The 19,238-nt window shown below is 39.0% G+C and overlaps 1 protein-coding gene across 4 annotated transcripts in view; it reads left to right on the plus strand.

The window, feature by feature from the left end:
• Nucleotides 1–19,238, plus strand: part of hyd (E3 ubiquitin-protein ligase hyd) — a 1,108,663-nt gene that overhangs the window by 348,505 nt on the left and 740,920 nt on the right. For all 4 annotated transcript variants that reach the window (XM_067760031.1, XM_067760029.1, XM_067760028.1 and 1 more), the window contains one exon: nt 16–160. In XM_067760031.1, coding sequence (XP_067616132.1) covers nt 16–160 — 145 coding nt within the window. The remainder of the gene's footprint in view (nt 1–15; nt 161–19,238) is intronic.

Consider the following 19,238-nt stretch of genomic DNA (forward strand, 5'->3'; position numbering starts at 1 on the left):
ATATTTTGAAAATAGAGCTCGGATGATTTATTCAATGTTGAACCCCTAACCCCATTATTGGCAGAGGAGGACATAGCCGATGGAACAGCGAGGAATGGAACGAATTCTGCCACATCTGGATATAACATTCGGCCGAATGTTTCAATAGATAACATTAACGGTAAGTCAGCAGCAGACGATATAAATATCACAAGAAAACTGAAATGTAGATAAAACATTAAGGAATTTCAAGTGGTGTAGCATTATTGCATTGCAAACTTGTTTAGCATATTTTTTACAATACACTAACAAAATACACGGATATATATTTGCTACGTCATGGAGAATACGCAACACCAAAACCGTATTTATTTTTTCTTGTGTTTTTTTACTATTATACTAATATATGTTGTTGTTTGTTCTAATTCGAGCTCAAAGCCCCACAGAAAAAAAAAGTGGGATGTTCAACGGGATAGACCGGTCAATTATTATGAATTTGGCGTCGCTGATAACTATCCCGTGGTCAGAATTTAAAAGTCACTCACGTTTTTTGTGGCAAATACTTACGCTTTTTGAGGATAGAAATGAAAAAAGAGCTAACTTCTTAATTCTGACCATGGATTAGTGTTCAGCGACATAAAATCGATACGAATTGATTTGTCTAGTCCGTTGAACATCGCACTTTTTTTTTTGGGGCTGTATTAATGAATCATGGCGTTGCTAAGGAATGCTCCGAAAGGACACTTTTAATTAATTATTTCTCTAAGTGTATGTGCGGGTTATTATGGGTAGGTAAAACACTGTTAGAAGGTGTGGTCTATTCTGGTTTTTTTTAACATCTTCTTCACCAATAGAGCTTTTTTTCGGTGTATCGCGGATTGAAGAACAAGAACATGAATGCAAAGTGTACAGTTACCTTAGAAAAATAGATATTTGTATTAAAAGACTGCGTAAGATGTAGACGTGGTAAATAATGATGTATTGTTACAGTGCGGAAGACTTGTCAACGGAATGTATTTCCAAAAATGAAAAAAATCTTCTTCAAGGATAACTGGCGTGAAGGAAGATATGTACCTAAATGCATATAAATTAATCCATATCAGTACGAAATTTAGCTAAAAACTCTAGAACAACTGACATAATAAAAGTAGCTAATTAATAACACCGTTTGGAAAGTACCAAAACAAAGAAAAAACAGGAAAACGGGAGGCACCAAAAATCTTAACAATTTTTGATAGTAAAAATTTTTTAGTTAATTAGAACGGATAATTACACCTGCTTTAAAATGGATGAAAAAATGTTGTCTTGTTCCAGTTTTGCATTAAATCGGTCGATGTGAATGTATACTTTCCAGTGTCACCAATTTGAATAACCAAAGTTTGGCTTAAAGCTACATTTATGGTAAACTATTTGTACTAGAGGCTTCGGGACTCGGGACAATCTGTAACTGTCGTATAAGTATAAGGGCACTTTATTCCAGAAACTAAAAACGAGGGCACCCTTTATTATGCATTAAATTATGTCGGATTTATTTTAAAATAAATATATAACCCTCCAGCTTACAATATACTCGCGGCAGGTACGCCTGTCGTAAAGGCGACTAAAATAACAAACTGATTCAAGGGGAACTCTTTCAATGGGTTGCCATCACAATATATAGCTTCTCCAACCCAATTGTCAACCTCAACTACGGGTGGCGAATCCTGTTTATTTAACAGCCGAGGCTCTTGCGACCCCAAGTTCCTCATGGATCTATGGAGTGAGAGGGTGGTATTGCCTCGAAGGTTTCATGTGGCCATACCAAATCATTCCCGAGATGGTCGGGCTTGTACCTTCCTTAATGGTGATTGTTACCGGAACATGCCGAATCCATCCAGCAAAATGAATCGACAACACTCTACGAGGCCTTCGTGGAGTGTCCTTATTGCTACAACAACAACAACAATATATACGAAAAGCAAAGGTTACTTCTCGAAAAAGGTATACAAAAGTAAATCAAAGGTGGTAAAAAAAGCTCTGGTAAAGCCAAGAGATTAATGTTTTCGCTTTTCTCCTTTAAGCACCAACCATATGCGTGTTTACGTTAGAAGAAAATTGAAGTGTGCACTCTCTTTTCGGAACAGTCCTTAGATTCGAATAACACAGCCTCACTTAAAAACCCTTTACACCTTTTTGAATGCTGTTGTATTCTTTTATAGCTAAAAGCATTCGAAAGTTTTTCTGGGTGTAGCTGAGCTTTTACCACATTGGCATTTTGTAAATGTATGTGTGTGATCTAAGTTATTCTAGTTAATTTCATCATAATTCGCTCTCACTCGTGTAGGCAATAGCGGCCGTTTCGTCCCTGCTTCGCGATAACTGACGCCAGTTGGAAGCACCAAGTCAGTTCAAATCTGCCTCCACTTCAGTGGAGACCCTCCATAGCTTTGTTCGCGTATTTTTCCAACAGAAACCTACAAACAGCCAAAATCCTCTCAACTATCAGCTTTTTCCTCTCATAGAGAAAAATATGTAAAAAAGTACGCGAACAGAAATCCATCAAAAACTATCACAATTTGCGAACAGCTGATGAATTTTTGGCGGTACAAAAAATTAAAAAAAGTTGAAAAACGTTGTTGTGTCATAGCTGGTGGATGTCCGTAAAGTTTGTCCATCTTGTTCCGCGAGAGTCACCAATTCATCCAGATGTTCGCCCTCATTATTTTCATTAACATATACCTTTCCATGCTTTATTTTCCGGCTGCAATACTTGAATTAAATTTCGCAATTTGCGTAAATTACAACCAGCAGTTTTTCGATCAGCTGTTTTTCTGTTTGTAAATTGCTGTTGCAGCTCTCAGCAAAATGAAATGTCACTTTACTCTCTCTTTTTCTTCATTTTTGGAGAGCCGGGTACGCGAACAGAAAAACCTTCAAAATTTGCAAAATCAACAGAAAACTGGAATACCCGAACGAAGCTCATGTAACTGCTGCCTAATAAGAGTCGATAAGAATACTCTCTGTTCCGGAGCGTCTTTCACTGTACATAACATAGAAAAGCCTTGAGCTTTTATTATGGTTGTTACTAGAGGTTTACGCCGATCACTTTATCGGCGACGGCGGCGGCGTGGCCGGCACGCCGGCAAACGCCGGCTTTCTTAGTTTACAAAGCTTGATTTTTCTATTAAAAAAATTGTATTTAATAAAGGTTTTGCCTATATGTATTTAAGGAAATCAAACGTTCGGAAATATTCGGGGTTTTTGCCTCAAAGTCTTGCGGATGGTTCAAAAAGTTTCAGGAGTAGCTCCTTGCGGAGGGACTGCCCTTCGTTCACTTACTCCATGGAGGATTCGAACCTAACCCCGGTCTAAGGCACCCTTATTGCTGCGTCTGCCGAAAAAAATTCAAGGACTTAAAATGGTCACACTTTTGTCTGTATGTCTCGTGCAAAGCGCAGTTTCACCGAAGGATATGTTCTGGGCTAACTCCTAATACTCCTTGTCGACACGATTTTTTAAAATCTTTTGTGTAATGCTCATGACTCTTGGTACAGTTTAACGTTTAGCACCAATGATGGCCTTTTGTTGATTGCGCTAAAAGGCGACTCCAGTTTTTTCGGCTGTTATAAGAGATATCATTTCCGATGTGCGAACAGGAACAATCCTGACGACCAGTCAGGCAGTCGGTTCTATGTACCGGAGCGACTCGGGATTTTTCCCGACCAAGGACTGTCATTTCAGTGTAACCCCATTTAATTTGTTTCGTCCCTCCCACAAATTGTCATCCTCCCAGCAGCTCCTTGCAGCAGGACTGCTCCATATTCTCTTGCTCCGGGAAGGTATCGAATCCAATCCGGGTCCGTCTCCTGACCTCGGTCCTGAGAAATGGTTTTGCTGCATCTGCCGGAAAAGAATCTTTTTAGGACGGTCATACTCTGTTCAGTGTGTCTCGTGTAAGGGATGGTTGCATCGGACAGGTTGTTCTGGGCTTGATCCCAAAACCCGACGTCCACGTAACTTTTATAAATCTTTTGTGGCTCCTTGCTGTTCACGCCCAAGGGCGTCCCGTAGTCTACGTCTAAGCGCCCCCCCATTACCTTCCAGCAGCCCCGCTGCTCAGCAAGCCACAACAAGTACCCGCTGCTGCTCGCGCCTTACGGCGCCAACAACTCAAACAGCTGCTACCACTCATAACTACAATCTTCGTAGTAGAGTCGGAAGCAATGCTGAGCAACAGCCCCTGCCCCCGTCTTCTCCCCCCCTCTTTTCCGGCAGCAATCGTGTAGGTCAGGGAAACAGACTCTTAGTCCCTACCTCCGTTTGCACCGTTTGCCAGCACAGAATATATATGTTTGCGACATCCGCCCAATGCAGCTCCTGCCTCGGGTGGTGCCACTTTCCTAGATGTTCTGGTCTCCGCGACGGCAACCCCTCGGCGGGTTTCATCGCGCCATGTTGCCAGGTCGCAAACCCAAATCATCCGGGTACCCCAATGCTTGCCCAAGGACGCCCAGTCCCAGGGCCACAACAGCAATTGCGTCCTGGCCTTCCTGAACCCAGGCGTAGTCACCCGTCACTTACCCCCAGAGTGGCGACGTCTCCCCTCATGCACTTCAGAATTCTGCAGTTAAACTGTAATGGACTAACTGGGAAGATTACGGAGATAGTCAATTTCATGAAGCGGCACAACATCCGCATTGCTGCGATTCAAGAGACTAAACTCACAGCACGATCTGCATTGCAGTCCTGCTCTGGGTATAATGTCCACAGAAAAGATCGCGAGAGCGGAAATGGAGGCGGCCTCGCGTTTATAATACACCACTCTGTGCAATATCACATATTTGATCCTGGCATCGACCGCAGGGACAACGTCTTAGAACGTCAAGGCCTATCTGTCCGGTCAGGCGATGCAAACCTAGAAATCATCAACATCTACATCCCCCCTGCCACCTGTTGCCCCGGTGGATACCACCCTAATATTAGAGCCTTACTCACTGGAAACAATCGCATTATTTTAGGCGACTTCAATGCCCATCATGATCTATGGCATTCAAATTTGCGGGCGGACAGTAGGGGCGAGATGTTGGCGGATCAAATAGAAGAAACGACGTTCTGCACAATAAACGGAGACGCCCCCACACGTATGGTAGGAAGCTGTCACAGTTCGCCAGATATCTCAATCGTGAGCGCAGAACTCGTAAACTGCGTCAACTGACGATGGTATCATTGGCATCCGACCACCTGCCTATACTTGTTTCGCTCGAGCGTACCGCCGACTTCATCGTCACCGAAAAACGCACTTTCATAAACTTTAAAAAAGGAAAGTGGGGAGAATATAAATCCTTTACAGACAACCTCTTTGCTGCCCTCCCTATCCCGACTGATGCCCGCCAAGGGGAGCGTGCCTTTCGCAAGGTCATTGAATCCGCCTCGGCACGTTTCATTCCCGCCGGGAGAATTCCCGAAATCCGGCCCCACTTCCCGGCGGAGGCCGCAAACTTAGCGAGAGAACGTGACCTTATAAGGCAGCTTGATCCAGGCGACCCCCAAATAAGGGATATAAACCAACGCATCAGATTGCTTGTGGATGAACACAAGCGGGCGAAATGGGAGGAGCACCTAAGAGGTTGTAACCTCTCTACCGGTGTGGGTAAACTTTGGTCCACCGTAAAGTCCCTATCGAATCCGACTAAGCACAAAGACAAAGTTTCCATCGCCTTTGGCGACAAAGTGCTGTCGGATGCGAAAAAATGCGCGAGCGCTTTCTGCCGACAATATATAATGCATTCTACGGTCGACAAAGTTAGACGGAGGGCCAACAGACACGCACATAAACACAAATTCAGCGCGTCACCAATCACCATCACCGCTAAAGAGGTTGAGGACGCCATTGGTCGCGCTAAACCATCCAAAGCAGTGGGCCCAGACGGCATAGCCATGCCGATGCTTAAAAGCCTAGGGAAAGAGGGTTTCAAATATTTAGCGCAGGTCTTCAACCTGTCTCTTTCCACCTTTGTCATACCCGAGAAATGGAGAATGGCCAAGGTGGTCCCGCTACTAAAGCCTGGTAAACCAGCTAACATAGGAGAGTCGTATCGTCCGATATCTCTCCTATCGCCAGTAGCAAAGACGCTCGAAGCCATTTTGCTCCCTTATTTCCAAGCAAATTTGCAACTAGCCTCCCATCAGCATGGCTTCAGAAAACTCCATAGCACTACCTCCGCACTAAATGCCATTAGTACCCAGATAAATTGCGGTTTAAATCAAAACCCGCACCATAGAACAGTACTCGTAGCGCTAGACCTATCAAAAGCTTTTGATACGGTCAACCACGGCTCGTTACTGCAAGACCTGGAAGGGTCTACCCTTCCCCCATGTCTTAAAAGGTGGACCGCAAATTATCTGGGTGGTCGGCAGGCATCGGTGCTATTTAGAAACGAAACATCAAAGCCAAGGAGAATTAAACAAGGGGTGCCACAGGGTGGTGTCCTATCCCCACTTCTGTTTAATTTCTACATATCTAAGCTACCTTCACCACCGGAAGGAGTCACAATCGTTTCCTACGCCGATGACTGCACAGTAATGGCCACAGGCCCAGGCCCACAGATCGATGAGCTATGCAATAAAATAAACGGCTACCTCCCTGATCTCTCCAGTTTTTTCGCCTCGCGAAACCTGGCATTATCACCGACTAAATCTTCCGCGACCTTATTTACAACATGGACGTCCCAAATGTCGACCATTTTGAACATCCACGTCGATGGCTCTACGCTACCGACTGTCCTACACCCCAAAATCTTGGGTGTGACGTTTGATCAGGATCTACATTTTGGTGAGCACGCAGCCGCAATTGTTCCGAGAATTCAGAGCCGTAACAAAATCCTCAAATCCCTTGCTGGCAGTACCTGGGGAAAAGATAAAGAAACGCTCATGACTACATACAAAGCAATTAGCCAGCCGATTACGTGCTACGCGTCACCCATATGGTCGCCAAGCCTAAAAATTACCCACTGGAAGAAGCTACAGGCCTGCCAAAATACTGCTCTCAGAATTGCCACGGGCTGTCTTCTTATGTCCCCAGAACACCATCTACATAATGAGGCGAGAATACTCCCCATCAGGGAAAGAAACGAGATGCTGACCAAACAGTTCCTGTTGAATACCCAGAAACCTGGGCATCCCAACAGACATCTGATTGACGAGCCAGCACCGCCTAGGGGCTTAAGGAGTCATCTCCGTAAGCATTTTGAGGAAATACGGCATCTGAGAACACAGCCGTATGAAGCGAAAAAACACAAGCAGGTCCTTGGTGAACTCCACAAACAGGCGTCGGACCTTTATGCCGGGAATTGCCCGGTGAACCCAGTACTCAAAGTAAAGTATCCAAAACTTGCGGAAGAGGAACGCATACTCCCCAGGGAAACGCGTGTCACTCTGGCTCAACTTCGTTCTGGATACTGTAACAGGTTAAACTCTTACCTATCCAGAATCAACCCCGACATACAAAATGTATGCCCCGCTTGCAATGTGTCCCCACATGACACCAACCATCTCTTTAATTGTAATGTGGAACCAACGCCTCTAACACCCCTTTCCCTATGGTCCACCCCTGTTGAAACAGCAAGTTTCCTTGGACTCCCGTTAGAGGATATTGATGACAGTTTGTGATCGGTCGCGTCTGTTAGGTGGGGCGAAGCACTGCTACAACAACAACAACAACAACCAGTCTTTACCACGGCTACTGACGCTCATATCACATGCCAGCACAGAAGCTGTAGGATTCCGACTTCGAACTCATACCTTCGTCGACGTCACTTTCCTAGCAGCTCTAGGTGTAGCTCCGAAAAATTTCTAACGGATTTTTTTCGCGCTATGCCGCCGACCACTACTAGACACCTTTAAAAGTTAGGGAGTAACTATTCGGCCAAGGATGCCGCCCTCGAAATCGTAGGCAGTCGAAGTATTAGCTCATGGGTCGTCGGCGCATCTACATAATTTTAATTTTACAGGGGGCCTGGATAAAGGTTTTTTCAATTTCGGCCAAAATTTACTAACGTTTGTGTTCGAAACATTGGTTTCAATAGTCTTCGTTAAACCAAACCGAATTTCGGAATGTGGGTCGACCGATTTTAAGTTGAAAGATGTTAAGGTTATATGCTTAGTCCAAACTGTTGTTTTCCGACCTTTTGATGCCAGAGTTCAATATGAATAGCCGCGTAGCTTCACTTTTCAGACTAGTTCGACTGTCCACTACATTAGGGTAGTAGCATACCCGTCATTGGTGGATTGTCTTCGGAAAGCTTTTAGTTCATTACTTTGAGTGTACTCACATATGTAGCAGGAGCGGTAACGTGTAGGTGATATTTAAATTTGGTTGATAGGCTATAATCAATATGATTCACTCCAAGGGACTAGTTGGGATAGTGCCGCCAACTTTAGGAAATGTCGAACCGGAAGACTTGGGTGTTGAAAGATGATAGGTGAAAATCAATCACAATATTTTTAAAATCAAAGACAATATTTTTAAGTTTCGCAAATAAACAGATGTTTGAATATAAGGCCAAGTAATTTTTCAAACCCTTCTCATACGTATCATAAGTATGAGGTGAGAATCACTTCAAAGGAGTGTTTGAACCCCTGGAACCTACTAACGGATGTAGCATCACTGATTTCGCTTATTATTTTAGCCAATCAGGATATAGAATTTTTGAAAAAATCGGCACCTTTTTCGGGTAACTTGCTTTTTTTAATACCTTGAGGACGAATTTAAAGACATGTTCGATTTGGGTCATTTTATTTGAATTCATTTTTCCCCATTAATTTTTTGAAAAAATTATGCAAAGTGAGCATTTAAATTTTTTATTTAAGTTTTCGTTTAGTATTTTGTCTTAATAACTTGGTGAATTGGGTGATGCAAAGTCCGTGTTAAGCTGGCATTGAATGCGCCTGTTTTTTAAATAACTTTTGAACGGTTAGAAAGAGTTAAATTTCGCTCCCCCAGCGGGTAGATATACCTGTCGTAAGAGGCGACTAAAATACCAAATTGATTCAAAGGGTTGTGTAGCGCAACCCTCTCAAGGGGTTGCCAGCGCAATATATAGCTTCTCCAACCCAATTGTCAACCTTACCTACCCGTGGCGAATCCTATTTCTTTAATAGCCGAGGCTCTAGCTACCCCAAGCTCCTCGTGGATGTAGGGGGTTGGAGGGCGGTATGGCCTAGAAGGTTTCATGTGGTCATCCCAAACCGTTGGGCTGTTGGGCTAGTATCTTAATGATGCTTGTTATGGGAACGTACAGGATTTGCATCCGGCGAAGGACCATCAACATCGATAACACTCCCCAGGGCCTTCGGGGAGTATCCTTATCGCTACAACAAAAACACCAGTTAAATTTCGCAATTGGATTATTATAACTGGTAGTGATGCGCATCCGTTATACCCCTTTCGACCATATCTGACCAATTTTTGACATGAACAATAAATGGCCTAGGCAGTCATAAATGAGTAGAAAATATAGTACCCCGCCGAATGCCGCCGCCGCGCCAATATTTTTGACATTCGGCGGCGGTGTGCGAAAAACAACTAAAATCGGCGCAGATATCTCTAGTTGTTACCGCATGAAAGCTCCGCGAAACCTTAGAGTAGTATAACGGATATGCGTAGTGTATTGCCGTAAATGGTACAAAAACTTCTGGTACTAGCAACAACGATTTTTGCCCCCCGAATCTTCGAGCTTTGTCGTCTATTATGGCCAGCGATATTTTGATGATGTTGAGATGCAGAAATCAGAAAATAATACTTCCGTTAAATACAATAATGAAATTGACCTCTAAAATGAGTTTCAAATTAAAACACGAATTTTTGCCGCTTACAGATACTCATTAAGTAGCTGTTGAGAACTGAACACCCTATTCTTTATAATCCAAATATTCGCATACAAATTTTATGAGAGCTTTCCACAGGCTACAGTACCCAGGAACGTCAGCCAACCGTCTTTTACTAAAATTCAACCTCACATAGATGAAAGACAGTTGAAAAATGTCCTTCACAATGTTTTTTCATTGATCTATAAGGAGGTGCTGACTGCGAATGTCCTGCTACTCAGGCCGTGAAATTCTTGGGGTATGTTATGTTTCAGAGTCTGTATCAATGCTCAACCTTTCTAAAACAGTTTTTTTTTGCTTCTTTTTAACACACTCCGAAGGTCTGGGTTCATGTCCCGAAAAAATTTAAAAGGAGCGCGACGCAAATTGGGAGAGTGGTAGACCTAGATCTCCCCGGACGAACAACGTGATAATTATTCATTTATTCTAAAAAATAACATGGCTACTATTTATCAAAAGATATCTAAGTTTGTAATATGATGTATTGTTCTTGATTTCAACATGAATAAGGTTTTTTCTTATTAACCCGGTAGTTCGCATAACTTTTTTTGTCTTGTATTTAGTTGGAAAGAAGCTGTCTTATAGATTTTGACCTCCCGAACACGAAAATGGTATCCCTTTTTTAATTCACTGTTACGCTTTTCCGAAAAATCCGGAAAACTAGCGTTACTATATGGTAATCCTGGGTCGTCTAGGGTACAGGTTTTTGATGAAAGAAAACACTATTTTGGACATGTTTTTTTAAATTTTATTTCACAAATAATAGACGTTTTTGAACATTTTTATTAAACCGTAAATAAAGAAAAAAATAAGTTTATAAAAATACAATAGAAAGACATTTTCTAAACTAAAATATAGGTGGTTGAAATCATGGTTTGGTATGGTAACTTGCAAAACACTTCACACAAAGTCCTATGATGCATTTCATACATGCTGTTCGTCCATTAACTTTGCATCTTTCACCGGAACAACGGCTACGATTCGATGGTACTACAATATGTACGCTCTGATCAAAACGGGGCATACGTTATCAGGGATTCCAGTACAATCATCTTCAGATCCTCTTCGCCAGATATGTTTCCGCCTACAGGAGGCACGATATAAAGAGTAGTTGGTATATCTTGAATGTAATCAAGTATTTGTTGCGACACTAAACCTCTGAAAGTCGTAGTATTTAAAAAATTCTGCAGATTATATCAGATAAATTTACAAAAAGATACAGAAAAGCCATTGATACGCGTAGAAAACTGTACCCTAGCATAGAAAATCCCATGAAATACGAAGAAAAAACCTGTACCCTAGCCGACCCACGGTTACCATATGGTAACGCCTTAAATAAAATGTAAAAAAGAACTAGAAATTAAATAATTCCAGCAAAAAATTAATTTAAATATAAAAACTTATTTCATTAGTTACCGACTTTTCTAGTTTTTATTTAAATGTTCTTAAAAATTATTACTATAATCGCGAACTTACAGACGTGCCATATGGAAAAACGGGAATTTTCAACTTTTTTTTTCTCACTTAAATTTGACGTACGATAGCTTTCCTATTTGAACCCAGACTGACCAAAGCTTTGTCTTTCGGAAAGTTACGGATATTCTGTATAAAATAGCGTTATTCATTTGTGGATTTGTTGTGCAGTTTAGATTTAATTCGTGGAAATATAGCGACACCTTTTGCGTTACCATATGGTAATCGTGGGTTATTTCGGGTTAAGATTTGAAAATTTTCAAATAGTTGAAAGTAATTAAAAATGAATTAAAAATGTGTGTATTGAATATCAATTACCAATAAAATATACATATACCTGGTAATTATTGTTTTCAATAACTACGTATTTGTATGGTAATGGTAATTGTATTGATTCTACCTGCTCTGAAACACCAGGAGAAACATGACGAGATAATTAAAACCCAATTATTTTCTTCTTCGAAAGGCTTTAGGTTAAGTTGAGCTGGTCTGCCCGTAGAACATCATATAGAATAAATGTGTCCATAGTGTTACTAGAAACTTGCTCGACAACTGAGAACCATCAATCCAAGTAAATACGAACTATGTTAAAAAATAATTCCGTCCTCTTGGCGGATATTAGAAGATGTCTAGGGCCTACCATCTATATATATATAAAATTATAATTATGTATGTAGGTTTAGATCGGATTGCGCCGTAAACAGATCGACCGACCACAACCAAATTTGAAACATCCAGTAGAAACCTTTCAAGGGTGGTCATAGGTTATAAACAGTTTTTTGGCACCTCCCATAAAAATGTAATCTTTGATACTGCATATCTCTGGAAGGATTCATTGAAGTTTAATAAAGAGTTATTAAAGGTCAATCCCTAATATCACCTAGTAAACGTGGAGTGAGGATTAAGGAGACGTGTCACCTCCCATACAAATGGAATATTTCATACTGAATATCGCTGGATATAGTAATGGTAGAATGCTGAAAACTCGTAAGGAGCTAAGGTTATTATATAAACTAAAGTTTGACTGCGCACTTGGGTTTGGCTCTTATTCCTTTTTTCCCGTTAGTAATCTGCCGCCCTTAAAATTTTTTGTTAGCTTTTTTATATCTACATATGTGACCGGGAATCATAAAACGACCCTTTTTTGCGAAAATACCGTTTTTCACTTTTTGATTTTGAATTTAACGCTCTTTCCAATGGAACAAACCGAAATATAGCGACACCTTTTGCGTTACCATATGGTAATCGTGGGTTATTTCGGGTTAAGATTTGAAAATTTTCAAATAGTTGAAAGTAATTAAAAATGAATTAAAAATGTGTGTATTGAATATCAATTACCAATAAAATATACATATACCTGGTAATTATTGTTTTCAATAACTACGTATTTGTATGGTAATGGTAATTGTATTGATTCTACCTGCTCTGAAACACCAGGAGAAACATGACGAGATAATTAAAACCCAATTATTTTCTTCTTCGAAAGGCTTTAGGTTAAGTTGAGCTGGTCTGCCCGTAGAACATCATATAGAATAAATGTGTCCATAGTGTTACTAGAAACTTGCTAGACAACTGAGAACCATCAATCCAAGTAAATACGAACTATGTTAAAAAATAATTCCGTCCTCTTGGCGGATATTAGAAGATGTCTAGGGCCTACCATCTATATATATATAAAATTATAATTATGTATGTAGGTTTAGATCGGATTGCGCCGTAAACAGATCGACCGACCACAACCAAATTTGAAACATCCAGTAGAAGCCTTTCAAGGGTGGTCATAGGTTATAAACAGTTTTTTGGCACCTCCCATAAAAATGTAATCTTTGATACTGCATATCTCTGGAAGGATTCATTGAAGTTTAATAAAGAGTTATTAAAGGTCAATCCCTAATATCACCTAGTAAACGTGGAGTGAGGATTAAGGGACGTGTCACCTCCCATACAAATGGAATATTTCATACTGAATATCGCTGGATATAGTAATGGTAGAATGCTGAAAACTCGTAAGGAGCTAAGGTTATTATATAAACTAAAGTTTGACTGCGCACTTGGGTTTGGCTCTTATTCCTTTTTTCCCGTTAGTAATCTGCCGCCCTTAAAATTTTTTGTTAGCTTTTTTATATCTACATATGTGACCGGGAATCATAAAACGACCCTTTTTTGCGAAAATACCGTTTTTCACTTTTTGATTTTGAATTTAACGCTCTTTCCAATGGAACAAACCGTAGTTTTGTATCTTTCTTAGTTTTTTCACAAATCGCATTTAGTGTACAAGGGAGCAATTGAACTTCTTCTGCTTCATCCAATCTTTAAACGCGTTTCTCTCGAAAACTTGTTTTCCCACAATAGGGTCGTTTGATGATTCCAGGTCAAATATACAAATAAATATCAAACAGATAAAATTGAAGTGCAAGCGGAACAGCTGGCCCGTGACAAATTGAAAGTGTACACTAACTCTTATGGAATTGTCTCTTAATCGGCCATCACGGGAGATGAACCCTGTATCTAGGTTTTGCGTACACTTATAAACGCAAAACAAAGATGATGAAAGAGAAAAGAGAGAAATCGATGTGGCAGTTGCTTACTGAGGAATCGGGGCTACCCTTTTGTGTGGTGGACATGAGATTTTCGATAAATTCTGCCAGTTTTTCCGAAAGGATTACCCGCAGATAAAATCATCATATATATGGCATAACATACAAAAATTAACTCTTTGAACAAATATGAGAGCACATTCGTATGGAGACACTTCAAATAAAGCTTTTACTAAAAACCGATGGTCCATAATAATTTCGTAATTAGGATCCTCCGCGCTTATGTAATGGAACAATGGCAATGTCCATCAGTAAAGCTCAAGGACGGTTATTAGCTGTAGCATAAGTCAATCTTACCAATTCGTGTTTCACCGTAGTGTAGTATCGCGTGGAATTCACCCCATTTCAAACATGCTTAACATTACAAACGCTCGTTCATTGACCCAGGTAACTACCATATGTTCATTCGCTTTCACTAAGTCACCTAATGCATTAATGCGTCATACCCAAATTGCTCAAGTAGGAATCATATTGACAATATGTAGGTCAATAAAATAATTCGCTGATAAAGCATTTTTTACTATTGAGTGATGCACCTCTTGTATGTAATTATTAATGTAAGAATGTATATATGTATAGGTTAAGAACTTTTGTATAAAATAGAAAGTATTCACGAATAAAGGGAATTCTGATGTCTGCGCTGAGCATTAGCGCTACTGAACTTATACTTTTCTTTAACTTTACTATCAACACACTACATGGCGATCCTGCCAGTCTAGATTAAAATCTGCAAAACTGCAAAAAATAATATAACTGAACAGAGATCCTGCCAGTTAACCAAGTTTCTTTTAAAGTATAAAAATAAGAGCCACAAACTGGCTAGAGGATATTCCACGGATAATGGTATAACCCACATATAATTTAAATAAACGCAAAGTATTGGAAGCTAGAGATTGATGGATTAACCTAGACAAACAAGGCGACCAAATCCTTTTTCAACAGCAGCAACAACAATAAATGGCAGCACATTACTTTAGCAACATAATGGATGGTATATAAAATGAAATTTGTGATGCATAAGGTAGTGGAATATTGATGGAAAATTATGACTAACATTACCAGCCATCAACATAAACATATTATCTAACCTTGTACATGGCCAGACATTACCAGACATGAAGAAAAACTGGCAGCAAGTTGGACACAATTAGTATAAGTATATTTTAATCTTTAGAAATAACTTGAGCGGCCCTGTGACGCTTACCCATTGGAAAAATTCTATTTTTGCCTAAGATTTTTTACATAAATATGGTAGGATTAACAAATTTCTTTTTACAAAAAGTTTGAAAATGACACAAACTAAACCGAAAAGTAGAAAAAAAAGAAGCATAAAATCTAATTTTAGACAATGGTAGAATATACAAAAATTTTACAACCAGTCAATATTAACAGCAAAAATGAAGAAAAGTCACAAAGATAGCCGATACATATATAAAGCGCTATATAAATTTGCAGCAATAAGACATGTCGCGCTCGTTTTCATTTTAGGATAGAAAAATGGTAGCGTAGGAAATACAAGAAACCTGATTGTAGATGATAAAATTGACTTAGGACAATTACTTATCAGGCTGTACACACGTTGTACAAATGCCGCCAATACAGGACTTGGTATTTATAAGGAAAACACAGTTGTCCTGATTGATTATTTACTCGAGTAGTCAAATTTAAAATAATAATTGATAGTTCTCTAAGATCAAATAAATGCATTAACCAAAGAGGTTGTGCATGTGGCAAATCCCGGAATAAAAATAAAAATAATTCTTCATAAAAGTCATGACGAGTCTGTCTTGGTGGCCGCCGCAGAAATCGCATGACAAATAAGATCAAAGAAATTGCTGGAATATATGAAAATATCGAAAACATAAAAAGACGTTTAAAGATATGAAACATTTTTGCATCCACTGTACCTTCCGTTTACCCGTTAGTTAAAACTACTATGCTCTTCCATCAATCACAACCCCGAAATAATTTTTTTGAGTAACAGGCTTCTTACTTTATGTGTCCAAGAAATGGAAGTCGTTGTTAATACAAAAATAAACCGCCTTTAGTTATTAGAAATAAATATAAATATTTAGGCACCTGGGTATCATTAATAAAACCTCACAATTCAAGAGGTCATAAGAGTTGTAACAGAGCCTTAATAGATAATAAAATGTCACCCTGTGTTCAAGTTGCTGCAACACCCGTTGTCTACCCACGGGTGTGGAACAACTTGAACACAGAGCAATTCGGCTCTGGATGATTATTAAAATTTGGACAGAGACAGCGAGTGGACATCTTAAATTGAATATAAAACATTTTTTAAAAATTGTCAAGTTACTTTTACTTGTAGTGAACTTTAATAAATCTGTAAAATACTTATAACAAATAATAAACATTTATATAAATGAAATGAACGAAGTGACGTTTGCAATATTAATTACAATTCGAGGTAGGAATTCTAATCGAATCGTTTCATCGGCGTGCACCATTACGTACATGCCCGTGGGCACGTTTTTGGATGCATTATATGACGACCGTGAGGCTGGAGCCTCGGGCTTTTTTTTTCATTTTTGGCAACGCAACGAATCGGACGTCTTTTTTTAACAGTGGTGAGTGAGAAAATTTTTCTTTGAGTTGGAAAAAAAGCAAAAGTGTGTGTGGTGCGCAAAAATATAACAATACAATTTTCTAACAAATTCTGAGATTCTAACACATAAATTGCTAATTAAAATTTTAACCTACGGCGTAGTTTTCTAAGTAAATTCAACTAAATTTCTTCTAAATAAATTTTCAATAAACTACAATGCAACTTTCTAACGAAAATTCAACAAAACCTCAATATACAATTCTCTAAATAAATTCTACTAAACTACGATATAATTTCTTAAAATAAAATTTAACAAACCTAAAATATGTTTTTCTAAATACAACTTTAAACAATTCTACAATTCAATTTCATAAATTAAATCTAAAAACGACAGTACATTTTTCTACATTGAATTTAATAAACCGCAAAAACAATTCTACTAATCAACATTTAACAAAAGCAAAATTCAACAAAATTAAAATACAATTTAATAATGAAAATTCAACGCAAAATTTTATAAATTCCATAAATTTTGCATATCGGCACTCGCACCACGCCACGCATAACGGCGAATTTAACGGCACCCAAAAATTTTCCACCACCACCAACTTTAACACGCAAAGACGCATACCAGCAGCAGCAACAACACCAGCAGCGATTCAGGTCTGCCAGCGCAGCAGCAGCAGTGACCAAAAAAAAATAAGTATACATATATGTATTTAACATGTTTCCTACGGGTATTTTTCTTACGCTTTATGTATGTATATTAAAACATTTATGAAACTTGTATAAAATTCGGCGTTTTCGCATTTAAATCAAAAATTTAAAATTTCAAAAATTAAAGGAAAAATTAATTTCGCATTCATATAAATTTTTGGATTTTGATAAACGGTGGTTTGTTAGAAAACCAATTAATTTAAAATTTTTTGTTAGCTTTTTTATATCTACATATGTGACCGGGAATCATAAAACGACCCTTTTTTGCGAAAATACCGTTTTTCACTTTTTGATTTTGAATTTAACGCTCTTTCCAATGGAACAAACCGAAATATAGCGACACCTTTTGCGTTACCATATGGTAATCGTGGGTTATTTCGGGTTAAGATTTGAAAATTTTCAAATAGTTGAAAGTAATTAAAAATGAATTAAAAATGTGTGTATTGAATATCAATTACCAATAAAATATACATATACCTGGTAATTATTGTTTTCAATAACTACGTATTTGTATGGTAATGGTAATTGTATTGATTCTACCTGCTCTGAAACACCAGGAGAAACATGACGAGATAATTAAAACCCAATTATTTTCTTCTTCGAAAGGCTTTAGGTTAAGTTGAGCTGGTCTGCCCGTAGAACATCATATAGAATAAATGTGTCCATAGTGTTACTAGAAACTTGCTCGACAACTGAGAACCATCAATCCAAGTAAATACGAACTATGTTAAAAAATAATTCCGTCCTCTTGGCGGATATTAGAAGATGTCTAGGGCCTACCATCTATATATATATAAAATTATAATTATGTATGTAGGTTTAGATCGGATTGCGCCGTAAACAGATCGACCGACCACAACCAAATTTGAAACATCCAGTAGAAACCTTTCAAGGGTGGTCATAGGTTATAAACAGTTTTTTGGCACCTCCCATAAAAATGTAATCTTTGATACTGCATATCTCTGGAAGGATTCATTGAAGTTTAATAAAGAGTTATTAAAGGTCAATCCCTAATATCACCTAGTATTGTTAAGCAGAGTACTGCGGCAAAACTATTCGATAGTATCCTTCATAGCAAATTGTTTCACTACATAGTCAAGGCTATTGTTGAGTGTCAGCATGGGTTTTTTCCTGGCAGGTCTACTTCTACCAATCTGGCTTTAGTCACTAGCCAAATTGTAGATGCCTTTGAGAACCATGCGCAACTAGACGTCATCTATACTGACTTCTCGAAAGCATTTGACAAGGTCGACCACTCTATACTCTTGCAAAAACTGGGGATGTACGGAGTGACCGGAAGTTTGCTGAAGTTCTTCTCAAGTTTCTTATCGAATAGAAAGCTTTTTGTGTCAATCGGAGCCAACCAGTCTACTGCGCTTATTAACGCTTGGTCTGGAATCCCACAGGGAACCCACTGTGGCCCTCTGTTGTTCCTAATTTTTATTAATGATCTACCTCAAAAATTCAAATTTGCTAAATGTTTAATGTTTGCAGACGACGTCAAACTCTTTCTAACCGTACGGGATACTTCTGACTGCATTAACTTGCAATATGATCTCGATTCTTTTAATGAATGGTGTTCAAGTAATAACCTACTTTTAAATACTAACAAATGCTGCGTGGTTTCCTATTCTAAAAGGGTCACTACCACCTTTTTCAACTACAAATTAAATGCTGGATCTTTAAACCGTTGTCGAGAGATAAAAGATCTGGGTGTAATGTTTGACAACCAACTTTCTTTTTCTGGTCACATCGACTTTATTATTTCCAAATCTTTTGCAATGGTTGGGTTTATTAGACGTAATTCCAGGGACTTCAAGGATCCGATGACTTTGAAGGCACTTTTTACGGCATTGGTAAGAAGTCGTCTGGAATATTGCTCGATTATATGGAGTCCATTCTATGAAGGTAGCTCACATAAAATTGAGAGAGTTCAAAGAATTTTCACCAAAATTGCTTTGCGTATGCTTCACTGGCCCGATGGCCTCCCATCATATATCAGCAGGCGTAAATTGCTCGGACTCCAGGCTTTGTATGAC

This window comes from Eurosta solidaginis, chromosome 1 (assembly GCF_040869045.1).
Source record: "Eurosta solidaginis isolate ZX-2024a chromosome 1, ASM4086904v1, whole genome shotgun sequence".
Lineage (NCBI taxonomy): Eukaryota > Metazoa > Arthropoda > Insecta > Diptera > Tephritidae > Eurosta > Eurosta solidaginis.